The sequence below is a fragment of the Meleagris gallopavo genome, chromosome Z (genome assembly GCF_000146605.3).
Source record: "Meleagris gallopavo isolate NT-WF06-2002-E0010 breed Aviagen turkey brand Nicholas breeding stock chromosome Z, Turkey_5.1, whole genome shotgun sequence".
Taxonomy (NCBI): Eukaryota; Metazoa; Chordata; class Aves; order Galliformes; family Phasianidae; genus Meleagris; species Meleagris gallopavo.
In genome coordinates, this window is record NC_015041.2 from 49,078,805 (window position 1) to 49,092,728 (window position 13,924).

Here is a 13,924-nt window from a genome sequence, read left to right on the forward strand (position 1 = left end):
AGCTGGCTGCTCAGACAGCATGTATATAGTTTTCTGAAACAATAGGGTATATGCTGACCCTCAAGATCACCACTGCTGTCATCAGTGCAAGTTTGGAAAATCGTAGTGATTGCAGCCATGGAGTAGATGGGATGTTAAACCATGACAGGGTTACACTTACTTGTGGAGTTATCATAGAAATTAGTTAAATCATCTTCAGTGCTGTTGCCTCCAAAAAGTGCTTTGTAATTGTTGTCCTCATACCAGTTGAGCGATTTAATCTTGAGCCCTCCACCTTCAGGGTGGCCACACACAATACGTGACACAGCCTGGTAGATCTGTGTAGAGGAGTTTGAGGCATTCACATTGGTCAGGAACATCACCTCTTGCCTCATGTCACTCCAACTCTTCATGCTCAGCAGCTGGAGAAGTAAGGGAAGAAGAATGGAAATGGGGATAGATACAGGATTAATAAAGGGAAAAAAATCCTGCCACTCTCCTTCAAATCACTCATCTGTTCTTCAACCCCACTGGATGCAGTACTAAAAAGGGGAGACCAGGAAAAGCATGTTTCCCTCCATTACAGTGGGAAAATGTAAAGTCTCTTCTTTAGTCCAAGTTTCCTCACACAATTTTCTATGTGATTCCTGCTCTTCCTGAGCTCTCACATCGAAATTACTTCTTTGGTTGCACAACAGCTCACATTCCAGCAGGATCCCTTCAATCCAGGGTGGAGTGAGGCAGAAAAAGGAATAAGGAAATAACATGGAGCAAGTGCAGCTGATCAGACCCAGCCTCACTGAGCCACAGGCCCTGGATTGCTGGTGGCATCACCTGGCACAATTCCACCGAGGTCAGCAAGCCTCCCTTATATAAAAAGTTTGACCTCCTAGGTCAGAAATGCTGCCCGTGCCCCTACCCCTCTCCTCTGTCAACAGCATTCACAGAAAGCCCCTGAAAACAAGCCCAGCTTGCAGCCTCAGATCTGACTGCCTTTTCTCCACACCATATGCAGTCAACCACAGTGAGAAGCCTTCTCTTGTCCTCTTTGCATGACACCTGGCACAGAGATGAAACACACTCATAGCTGAGAAGATGCACACTATGGGACTCATTTATCTGGCACAGCAACAGTCTGAAGAAGCTGTCCTGAACAAAAGCACCAGGCTCTAGGCCTCAGACACTGTATTAACATATCCATACTCTGGGATATGGCCTGGCTACAAGGAAAAAAACAATACAAGTCCACAGTGTTTTTATGCTACCCTGAACCTCCATTCTCATACTGGCAGGTGATGTAAGAAAACAGAGGTGTGCTCACACACACTCAAAGTCTATTTAGCTCAGTATCTCCGTGATGGTGACAGCAAGTGGATGCCAGAAAATAGGCAGGGCAAAGAAGAGATTCTTCCTGAGGTAACCTTCCAGATTCCAGTATTTTCAACTCAGAGAACTTCTGTCTATTTTCTAATGCAAAATGAATGTCTTCCACGGTAAACATGAACATTTGCAAATATTTAGCATCTAGCACATCACTGAAAAGAACCTCCTCTCCCTCTCCTAAACTTGGCTGTTGTTAGCTTCATTCAGTGCTAGACTTTTTGTGCTGGCACAGAGTGAATATTTCTACTCTTTTTCTTTTCTCAACTCTATACATCTCTGTCCTGTCCCCAGCTCATCTCTTTAACAGGCTGGTGAATCACAACATATTCCTTGTGCTGTATGTGAAAGTCATTCCACTTCTTCATGTCTCCATTGTCTTTTTCTGAACTTCCAGTTCTGCTGCTGCTTTCCATAAGCAAAGTGCCTAGATCAGTACTCCATACTGAACACAAGGGCAAACCATGGATTTACACAGTGTTGTGGTAACATATTCCACAGGTGGTTCTCTATTCTTATCTAAATCTTTTCCAGCATTTGATCTGATTTCTTGACTGCTACTGAATATCAGGTGACATGAACTGTGATGCTCTTGCTGTGCGGCCCAGAATAGCGACATGCACTAATAAGGGCAAGCAGAGCTGGTGAGACACCTATTTGCAATTACTCTTCAGATGCATCTTGGAAACAACTTCTGATGGCCCAATTGCTCTGTCTTCAGAGTCACTCAAACCCTGTTGCCAATTTTGCTGACTGTGCCTTGGTTTAGACACCTTAGTTTAAATAAAATGCAGATATTCAAAGTCTAGGACAGTTGGCAAAGCCAGCCAGTGACAACCCAGAAAGCAATGGTGTCTTGTAACAGCTCAATCTCACTCCACCCGATGTAAGTAGAGCCAGTATTTCTGGCCTTATACTGTAGGTAAGCCTGACCCTTTGTGTTCATCTGTAGTACTACGCATGTTTTATATGTGCCAACATCTGGACAAAAAATCTTGATGTTAAACAAAAGCTGTTTTGTGTCACATACACAAGGAGTCTCTATTTTTAGCTGCCGAAAAACACATGACACATTGATATGATGGAAGACAGCTGTGAGAACAGCTAGAACCTGGGGATTTGGTGCTTGTGTCCAGACTTGCTTCAAACATCCTTTCATCTCCTCACTATTCACTCCTGCCTTCATCTGTACCCCGGTGCCAATCAGTTTGGCTCTGCAGGTTCAGGGTGACTGGCAGAATGCTAACGTCAAGGACGTGACAGAAAAAAACCTGAGCCAACAGCTGCAGTTAAATATGCTCATGTGGATTCTGGATTTGATGTTTTCTAACCAAGAAAGGCCAAGGCCATACTTCAGGTATGACACTTTGAGTCTCCAATTCCAAGGGTCATCTTGGAGAGCTTCTGGTGTTTTAGGCACAGCAGACGATTTTTCCTCAGTAAAAAGTCAGTGGCTTTAGCTAAAGTGCCACCAACTCCTTAGGGTAAGTAAAAGTACAGAAATAGAAAGCATAGTTAATTGCCACTAAGTGTTAACTATCCAGCAGAGGGATTGCATTAATGAAGGTACTTTTATGTGTAATTTTCAAAACAAAGTCTGAGCAAGCAGCTTTGTTTCATCTTTGGCACCAGCATTCTCATACTAAATATACAGAGCTGCTCTGTTCATGCCACTGGAAACGTTACTGAACTACTTCTCCCAGACATCAGACCTGGCTGGGTGTTTCTTCACAGTTGCCCTTGCTCTCAAGAGTTTAATCTGCCCTCCTGGGTTGATTTAAGGAGCAGAGGAACAGAGATCTAACCAACCCTCAGATAAAGAGACAAATATTTTCTTCAGACTCTAATTAAAATTCCTTGCTAGAAAGGCTTCTAGACGTGGCACGAACAATAACTCACTCCACCCCCTCAAGCTGCTGCCCATGAAACAAGCGAGTGAGTCCCTCCTTTTCACGCAGAAATCAGCCTGCCAGACAATAAGGAGTAACTTTCGGTCAAGCCATCTGGAGCAGCTCACACAGTACGCCAAGGAAAATGATGCCTTTGTTTGCACAGTAATGGGGCAGAATAAAAGGTAGACCTACCCAAATCAGCTGCCAAGCAAAAGGCACGCTATCCTAGGACATTTTCAGCCACATCAGCAAGCTGAGTATCACATGGTTTCAATTATTTTTATCCCAGGCAAAAAACAAAACAAAGTAAAACAAAAAAAAAACCTCAAGGCAAGTTTAAGTGACGTAACGGGAAACAGCTGTAACCAAACTCTTATGGGCAGCCTTCTCCCCCACCCTGGCTAGCAGCAAGAGCTCTGCCATGGTCTTAACTGAAGCTGGCTCTGGAATCACCTTAATTTCTCAGTAGCTGAGAGCCAGCAGCAGGTTCTGGGCTAGTGTGGGACATGTGCCAGTGGCTGCTGGCGGGCATGCTGCTGGCTCCGCAGCCAGCCCGCCGTGGGAGGGCTGCACACTAACCCTGAATGACCTGCTTCTCCACATGCACACGGGGTTACTGCCGTTCGCTCCGCGCTGCTGGCTTGACACAGGCTGGAAAGCTTGCAGAGGGGAGGAGGAGGCATAGTTTGGTTTAGATGGTTGTGATTTCTGCTAGGGGGAAAGAATGTTTTTTGCCTAGTAGCAGTACTTCAGATTCAAAGTCAGAGCCAACCAAAAACAACTAAGATATGCTTCTGGCTCAGAAAATAAAAAATGGCTTTGGACTTCTGACTCACACTAGGCATGCAGGGTTTTTTTCTTAATCCATCGTTTCACCTGCAAAAACAAGTACAGTCTCTGTAATGCCACTATGCCTCTGCACCAATATGTTTTGCTGGAGCCTTCCTCTGCCAGTGTTGTGATGCCACTGCATTGGGTGTCCCACAGACAGCAGAATATAGCCTTTGCCCCAAAATACTACTTTTCTGAAGAGAAATGGCAAAGAGCACCCTGCAGCTGATAAATTACATACATCACCTCTTCCACACATCATATTCTCAAAAAACCCAGAGGCCAGTAACAAACCCTGGTGTGGCTTGTAACTGACTGAAAAAAAACAGAAAGGAGACAAATCTCTCTGCAGTTTTGCAAGGTGCTGCAAAGGTAACTGCTGAGAAAGTAATTCCTGCACCCCCTGGGAGGACCCAATCTATAGCCACACACCTGAGAAACTCTTATGGTGCCTGTAATTCAAAGTTCTGTGCACTGAGGAGTTGCATAGAGATGTTACTTCTACTGATAAAGAGTGTATGGTCATAAGATGACAAGGGAGCTTCAAAAACAGCAAGGGATTTGATGTTTTTGACTGCACCAAGGAGAAGTACACTCCTTATACCTGATGACACGTTAGGACATCCACCACACTGAGGTATTCTTCTGACACAAAGAAGCTACTTACCTCCTTGACAAGCTTTCCCAGACTGTCCCTCAAAGCCTCCACAGTTTCTGACAGATCCCGCAAGGAGGAATTAAAGAAAAATTGTCTCTGCAAGAAGAAAGAAAAAGAAACTGGAAGTCACTAGCAGCCAGCAATGAGGAAATTGAATCATTGTAAACACCCTTGTAAAGAAAGGTGGTAAGGACTGTTTACAAGGCGAAGTGATTGATGGGGAAAACAGTGAGCTGGCTTTCTGTGCAACCTTGAGCTTAAGCTGTCACAGACTTCAGTGGTCCATAATGCAACAGAGACACCTGTTCCATTCCCGACAGCCTGGGCACAAAGATACCATGATAGCCATAGCCATCCCAGTAAGATGCTACATGTATGTATGTATGCTTACAGCACAAAAGACGGCTTTTATTTCAGGTCAGAAATAAGGATAGCCTATAAGACAATATGCCAACAGACCTGAAATCCTGTAAACCAGTGCTAGGAAGGGGAAATATAAAGGGAGGGAAATACCAATTGGTAGATAAGGGCTTTCAGTGGGACTCCCAGCTCAGATGCTCAGAAATCTTGCCAAGCAGTACATCTTACTTTCAGATAATATTAATCACCTAAATCCTCCCATCAAACCTTGACATTTTCAGACTAAATCAAGGATATATTTTAAAAGAACCTGGTTTCATAAAGTAACTGATACAACACCAAAAGAGAAATAGTGATAAGTTTCTAGAGATGGATAGCAAATCTTTTTGGAAACTGTACTGCTCTAGGATTTCCGTGCCTTAGGGGAACCACTGAAGACAGCTCTTTTCTTACAGTTGCTCTCCATGTAATTGATATGCCTGGGTTTATCTTTTGTTCTTTCTATTATATTTCTGTATATGTTAAAGCACTACCATGTATGTAAAACAATTCACGCAAGAGAAGCATCAAGATCTAGCCTAATAACATGGACACAATCCTTTTTTCGGATAAATGAGGATTAAAATCGTTTCCTAAGATTTTACATTCATAACCACATTTGAAAGCATGCTAAGGTTATAATATTGTGACACACGGAGGAATAGTGGAGACCCTTGATTTTAGCAGAAATCTGCTGGGTTGAAGCCTTTTATTTTCATATCCTCCCCAGGGCAATCTCTGGAAGCAAAGTCTGGAGATGTTCACATGTTCTAGCTGATATGTTGAAGGGTAGTATGAGTTGGTAAGTGTCAGCTGGTGCAAATGGGCACTGTTCCACTGATCTGCTGCTGAGGCATTTATACCTAGCTAACAAGTGAGTGCTCAGTTCAAGCCTGCTCCAAAGGAAGCTGTAAATTCAGGGAGGCTCTCAGTAACTTTTACTGAACACAGGCATTAAGGTTCAGATGAACCATAACCCAACCCAGCTAGAAGAGAAGTAGTTCAAATTCCTGCAGGCTGAGACCTTCAAGACTTTTTTAAAGGAACATAGCTAGCAAATATCAAAGCTGTGTAGCTACATTACTACTTTAGCAATGAGATGAGGGAAAACATCCTAGATTCATGTAGTAGACAAGCCTGGTCAGCTCCATTCACCTCATCCAGCTCTGCAAGGAATTTGTGCTGTTTAATGTATTCAAAAATGATTCGGGGATAGGGTAGATGAGGAAGAGTTTTTCAGATGATACTAATTGGTTCAGAATAGTGAAAGTCAAAAGTGAATTGCAAAGGATCAGTGAAAAAACTCATGTTGACATACTGTTATAATATGCCAAATAAAATTCAGTGCTGCAAAGTAAAGTACATGCAGAGGAGACAGTTCTACCTTGAGATATCCCTGGATATCCACTGTCACTCAAAAAAAGAGATTTTAAAATTAGAATGAGGTCTTAAGCATAGAATGATAAGACAGGTCAACATAAATATAAATCCACAGTCCATTCCTATTTCTCAGGAATTAAGTGCCATTTTGGATCCTCCACCTCTAAAAGAATACAAGTACAGAAAAGGACTGCAAGCACAATTAAGATACGAATGGCTTCTGAAGGAAGAACAACAGCCCACAGTTCTTCCAAAAGAAACTGTAATGACAAACACAGGATATGACAGAGGTCTGCAGAATTACAAGTGGGATGAAGAATGTGAATAGAAGATGATTGTTCACTGTGCCTCATCATACAGGAATAGAGGACTTCTATTCTGAAGATCAGTTTAAAACTAACCAATGGAACTACTTCATAGACAACTCAGCCAAAATGGAGAAATGACGTAGATGTTATGCAGTGCAGAAAAAAAAGGCTAAAATGGTTTTGAAAAAGGCTAAGAAAACTTCATAACGAAAAAGAGCTTACTAAAACCTACTGAACACTACGATTCTAGTAGTAGTTGAGGAAGTAGCACTGCTGGAGTAGCATTCAAGGGAAACAGAGCTGAACAGAACCTTAGTCCTATCCAGTATGCAAGACTCATGTGAATTATGACAATCAAGGAGTTTTTAAATATGCTAACCATATGACAAATGTCATCAGTTTCCCTGGAAAATAACTTTTTGTAGTGGCTCTCAATAGTTACCACATTCAGAAGTGCCCTCTAAATTCATTACTTCTAAAGAAGATCGCTTCCACTGTGACAGTATACTTACTAGGTGGCTGCACTAAAACAGTGTGGGGGTAATGACTTGTTTTTCAATGAAATGCTGGAAAACATCACCTGTCTTCTCTAGGCACATGGCAGAAAGAAAATTCTTACAGGTTTTGAACAGAGCTGCCTTGTACAATTACTGTGCTAGCAGCTGGTAAGTCTTGCCTTCATCTAGACCTGTCCTTTAGGGCACGCAAATCTCTTAGTACTCTGGAGTTACACACTGCATTGACTTCACTCTGTGCTTGCATGCGTGCACTTACAGGACTCAAATTAAGGAAACACTTCAGGTAACTACAGTTGATTGCAAAGTCAAGAGAAGCACTGAATATACCCACCTGTCCTCTCCTGCTCGAAGGGATACACAACTGTTTAATATGCAGGAGAATACATCTGTATTCAAAGTGTCAGAAGGTCATAACATAATCCAGCTATTTGTTACATAATACCACCTAAATGCCTTTGTTCAGCAACAACGCTCTGCTGTGTTTGCTTTGAAATAGTTACCGCAATTTTACGCTGATCTTAGTGGAAACTTAACACTGAACTTCGCAGACAAATCACATGCTTTATGTTTCTGCTTTTGTTTCCTGGGAGTGGAAGTCCGAAAGTACAGCTGCTTGAAATCATGATGTCATTGTGCTTGACTAAAAACACGCAAAAGAGCAAGGAAAGCCACAAGCTCAACTGCAGCATGTATTTACATTTTCTAAAGCCATTTTCTCAACTGAAATGCACTTATTATTCAATGCTTAGTTCATGCTAACCATATGACAAAATACCAACTGCGTTATGAAGGGAAAAGAACAACTGGATTTTCACTTGCTCACCCATATACTCCTTCAAGGACCACTACAGTACACAAGCCACAACATATTTATGGCTTATTGCAAATCCACACCACTGGAAGTGAACGCAGTGAAGCCCTTCTTGAGAAGTACTGCAGAGATGAAATCCCACAGGAGCAGTTTCAACTGTCTCTGTCACTTAACTTCCTCCACTCAAGTTGTTTACAAAACTGACGAGGTTTGAGAAGGTAAAAGCTGTTGCACAGACAAGTAATTTTATGCTCTAAGAGCCCTCTCCCAGAACAACATCAGTCCGTTGGAATACCTCTGACTTATTGACACTGTCCTTGATAAGTATGGGATCCTATAACCTTCCCCAGATTGCAGAGTTCTTCCCCAGGATAACTTGCTGGTCTAGCACAGAGAGAAAGTTGAAAAGAAAAACTGCGTACATGGTATTAGAAGTTCTATTTCTCTGTTTGTTCCCCAAATAGCTTATCCTGCCTTAATTCATTTTCACTGAGTACATCCAGTGGAAGACAAACCTCAAGAAGACAAGCTTGCAATCAACTTTTATACAATGTCCTAAGGCCTTCAGTTCTTACGTTGGGCACAAGGGCTTCAAGGATGAAAACTGACACGAATCCTGGAAAACTGAATTTGGCTTTTATAAACACGTGTTGCTTCTCGTGGAGTGAATACTTCATTAAGAAGGAAAGTGGATCCTCTGACATGAGGATCTCTGATCACTTCCTGATTTAATTCCATGTTTTCACCAAAACAGCCCAGCCCAAATAGGTGCTTATGTAACAGAGAACAAGGAGGCACACCTGAACCTCCAAGCCTATGACTCTGTATTCTTACCCAAGAGAGCCAGCTAAATGAAAGTCACACGGAGGATGAACTGCAGAGCTAGAAAGCTTCGTGTACAATTTAAATTGGAAGTCCTTTATCTTTATTGTACTAGTCCAATTTGTGCAAAGTTCAGGCAATTCACGATGCAGCTGTAGTAATTTTCTTTTCAAAACTGTGCCTTGTTCAGAATTTGCTAATAACTACTGTCTTGTTATGAATTACCTGAACACTTACTTCTCCCTCAGGCTGCAAGTGCATAGAACTCTTATGGATGGTAGAAGTAGATAATGGCATAGGGGTCTCAACCCACACATGCATACTCCATCTACTGAGCTGCCAGTCTTATACCAACCCCTTCTTCATCCTTCAGCACACACAATCATGTCAGTCACTTATAATCCAGACTGATTCCCTAATGCAATTTGCTGCATGGTCTTGCAGAGAGAACAGCAAAGAGGAATGTAGATGGGTAGGAACAAACACGTGGATGCTGGCTTGAGTTTTCCAGATGAAGTGCTCAAGAAACTACAGCCAGTCTACTTTCCAGATATTTGAGTGGAAAAAATTCTGTGTTACTGTTGAAGACCTCAGTGCCGCATTTATAGAATTCTTGTATGTTGTTGAAAGTCCCCTTCACCCCAACATTATCAAGCTATTATTTTAAGATGCTTTTTCTCTGACTCTTCAAAAAAGAGATCAGGTCTCATCTCTAAATTTCTGTACTACTTGCATCTGACTTGGCCCTTACTTTTACTTACTAACATCGAAGAGATTAAGCAAAAAATTAAAAACAAATCTCTGGGACAATCAACTTGCTACTTTTGGTTTGAAGGCTCTGCAGTGGATAGGGTGCATGCTAGCTTCAGTATGCTTTTCCAAGATTTGACCCCCAGTGCCTTTAATGATAATCTATTAATCAAAAGCATTCTTTGTTTAAGAACAGAAAGTCCATTCTTTGTTCCAAGATGTTACTGCAGGTCAAGGCAGTTTTTTTAGCCTTTAAAGCCACTAAGTTTCAAATGTGTTGACATGATCCTAGTGATGTTTTATTCATTTTGCCATTTTTAAGCCTGTTGGTCTTATTTCACTAAGGCATTACAGTAGATTTTACTAGCCTGTTAGACTTCTCTGAAGAAAACTATGGATCTTTACAAGATGCTGTATAATTCACAACAGGTTTACTGCTGGCTTCATAGCTTGGGCTTTTGTAAAGCCGAGATCATGAACAAGCTTCTCAGAAGTCACCCAAATTTTGCAGAGAGACACCATCACAGTTGCTTATCACTGTTTTCTTTCAGCAGTAAACAATACAGATGTAACAACAGAGACACAGACATGCTGTGTATCTGCTTCTGTTGGCTAAAATGTAAAGACTTTCAAAAATGAGAAAAATGATGCTCAGTCTCCTGAGGGCCTAGAAGATCAGTGCTGAGTGGTACTAACTGGCAACTTTCATTCCACTCAGTTCCTAAAAATCTAGCATCTCTGAATAATTTAAAGTACATGCACACATATACATATAACTGTACATAAAAAATTGCTTATAGCCATCAATTGTCAAAATAGCTCATTTTTGTTACAGGAACGATTTCACTAAGGCTATCCCATCTCTCAATGCTTTTGATCTTCCAGAAGGAAAGAACAGATGTGGATGAAGGACATATGGAAAACAGAAAACAAGCTGCAGAGAAAAGTAAATGACCACTGTGTACTGCACTGATCAGTAACGTGATTCCAGTACTTGTTAATGATCTCTCTTTGACTGGGGATAAAGCCAAACAAGTGGTACATGACTTTCTGTTCTGAAAGATTTGTCAAACCTGGAAAACTCCCACAGCTGAAGTTTATTTCTTCCAGTACAGACAAGAAAATGTTTGTTTCAGACAGTTCTGTAGTTCCTTCTCTGTGATACTTTCATCACTAACCACTAAAAACTTTTGCTTTTGTCCAGATATTGTGGACCTAATATAAAGCATCCCTTCCGTGTTTTGGATAAACGGCTAATTCTGCTTCAAACTCCAAATGCCCCATAAATTATGCATTTTCTTGAAATTCAATGAGTTTTGAAGCACTTGCTCCAAAATCCATTCAGTTGTTCAACTTTTCAAACAGTATTTAAAGGCTGATTCTTTCTTTGAATTAAATCTGCTCAGAGGTTGTGGCCTGCTACTGGCTAGAACTTCTGCACTCAGAAGTTACCATAGTTCATTGGTAATCGCAGCGGTGAATTTTTGATACTCATCAGGAGTTGGTCTAACATCTGGGGTCACTTCAGCTGAGATACTGCATTTGACCAAAACACAGTGACAATCAAGCACTTGTATGTTACTACACAACATAAATGTTCTCCTCTTGACAAATTAAATATAGTTTACATGCATTGACACTACGCAAATAACACTGCAACAGAAGGGGCAGGAAGTTCAAGCTTCAGCGCTAAAGACTACAGTTCTTCTTTCTCAATACCAAAAAAGAATTCACCCTGAAAATATGGTGATAAATTCCCAGACTGAAACCCCTTGAAAATGTCACAGTGTCAACGACTGCTTTCTCAGAAGTGTGACCAGCAGACTCACCTGAAGAGGCTTCAAAGGATTCAGGTTAGCACGGAAGACTAGCTCAGTTGCATGGAGTGTTTCCTCTGGTAAGGTGCAAAGGAAGGCTTCAGAGTCCATGACCACTGAGCGATTTTGGATTGTAAGAAATTCAGACAGCGCTGAGCTATTGCAGAGATCTCGTAATTGCATTCGGTAACCGGACACTATGACCTAGAAAAGCAAGAAAAACATATAAATCTCCCCACGTGCAGGATTCATTGCACAAAGCTGTTTATCACCTCTACAGAACTAACCATTCATCATAAGAATTCCAGATAGAGGGAAGAGGGCATTTTTCTTTACAAGTTGCAAGACCTTGACCTATACGCAACCCTAAATTCCAAGAAAAACATGTACATGGAGAAAAAGTGCTGGAGGAGGCAGGTCTCTCTCCACGTTCCTGCACACGTGCACAGAGCAGCAGTAATCCTATCCTCCACAGCAGCCATCTTCTCCAACCAAGGGCACATGCATTTCCCAATCTTCAGTCTTCTGGGAAGTGAGCCATAGAAACAAAAAAAGGCTTGTATCAAGACACAAGTCTGGCAAATATATGTGAAGGGCAATAGACCTATGTTCCAAACTCCTTAGTAATATATATATATGACAGCCACATTTTCTGTGTGGTCAGGATCAGGATCATCTTCTCCTATAGCTCTGATACATCTCTTCACTAATAGCCACGATAAACATTTTGCAATGTTTTGGGGCAGATTATCTACTACCAAAATAAGAATTATTCTAGAGACTGCAAAAAACAAGAGATAAGATCCTAGAGTCTTCTTTTACAGGCATATTTTTATTTAAGGTGATGGATTGCTAGTGTGTAAGTTTTACTCATCCACAAGGAATCACCTTGTTTGTGAAGAAAATGCATTAAATTGTTCTGAATAATCACAAGTACCTTTCAGACCTGGTAGCCAAGTTTGTTTCTTTACTAAGGTCAATACAGCATCTGGATTTGATGAACAAAAAAATAAGTACCTGGCAAACAGGTACACACTTCATAAAGATGATGAACACTGGGAAAATCTGGAATCTTATTTTGAAAAGATTATTTGTTTGCCTTGGGGATAGACAGAGTTAACAATTTTATTGTGAACATGCTGTGAACAACAGCTTTATGTTTCATATCTTCTGTTCTTTTGTAATATCCAACGTGAATTGCCCAACCTCCAGCAACAAATAGAGAGAATTTATTTACATCCCAGAAGAATTAACAGTTCCTGAATCATGCTGGGTAAGTCTGAGAATTTTCTTGTCTTTCAAAACCAAAAGGGCATCAACAATCCAGGAGAAAAAAAGTGCACTATGTTCAGAAAACAAGCAGATGAGATTGAAATTTCTAACGCAACACTTATGCAAACTTTTAACTTTAGTCTGCATCCAGATGCCAAAAATAGGATGTTTCTATGCTCTACACTGGGATGAATAAACAGAATAGCTCCTGCATCAAGACAACTAGCCTTCTGAAATAGACTATATTTTTTTTTTATGCCAGCATTATCAGTATCACTTCATAATCATGCTCAAGAAAGGATATTTCTATGGAACTGGGATGAGTTTCAGGAGATGTGGGCTCAGTGAAAAACAACAACTTCCCTGAGTGGACATACAGAAAACCAATGTCTCTCAGTGTTCACTCAGAAAATTACAGAATCATAGAATCACCAAAGTTGGAAAAGACCTCCAAGATCATCCAGTCCAACCATTCACCAACATCAATATTTCCCACTAAACCATGTCCCTCACTGCAACATCTAAATGTTTCTTGAACACCTACAGGAGTAGTGACTCCACCACTCCCTGGGCAGCCTGTTCCAGTGCCTATTTCAACACCTGATCACTCTTTCAGAGATGTTTTTCCTTATGCCCAACCCAAATCTCCACCAGCACAACATGAGCCCAAAATGAGGAGGAACAAATTCTTCTACCATCCTCAGTCACCGTTCATATTTTTTGTCAGTTTTACCAGTGCTAGCACAATCAAAATATGGCAGTCACATGGTGCAAGATCAGAGCAAGCATTTCTGCCTGCTAAAAAATCTGTTTGCTTTTCCATCACTTGAGGGAGAATGACTACCTAACCAGTTCAACTCTTTTGGTCACTCTTTTCCAGAACCATCTGCAGCGTGTTTTAATTTACTATGAATTTCAAGCAAATTAGTTTCAAATAAAACAAAACCTGTTACTTAGAACAGGTAAGAATTTTTTCCACTGTTCTTAGTACAACTTATCTAGAACTTGTATGTTTAGCTGTCAAACTGTGCTGAAACAGATGGCTTGACAGAAGTCACTGAAGAATGAGACAGTATGTGCAGGTAGGCAGCATCTGTAACTATATGA

At 41.1% G+C, this 13,924-nt stretch overlaps 1 protein-coding gene across 1 annotated transcript in view; it reads right to left on the reverse strand.

Annotated features, from left to right (window-relative positions):
• The window catches only part of ABCA1 (ATP binding cassette subfamily A member 1), an 83,058-nt gene that overhangs the window by 33,479 nt on the left and 35,655 nt on the right, over positions 1-13,924 (reverse strand). The window contains exons 7-9 of the mRNA XM_010725981.3: positions 11,558-11,749; positions 4,750-4,836; positions 161-401 (exon numbers count right to left, since the gene is read on the reverse strand). Coding sequence (XP_010724283.1) covers positions 161-401; positions 4,750-4,836; positions 11,558-11,749 — 520 coding nt within the window. The remainder of the gene's footprint in view (positions 1-160; positions 402-4,749; positions 4,837-11,557; positions 11,750-13,924) is intronic.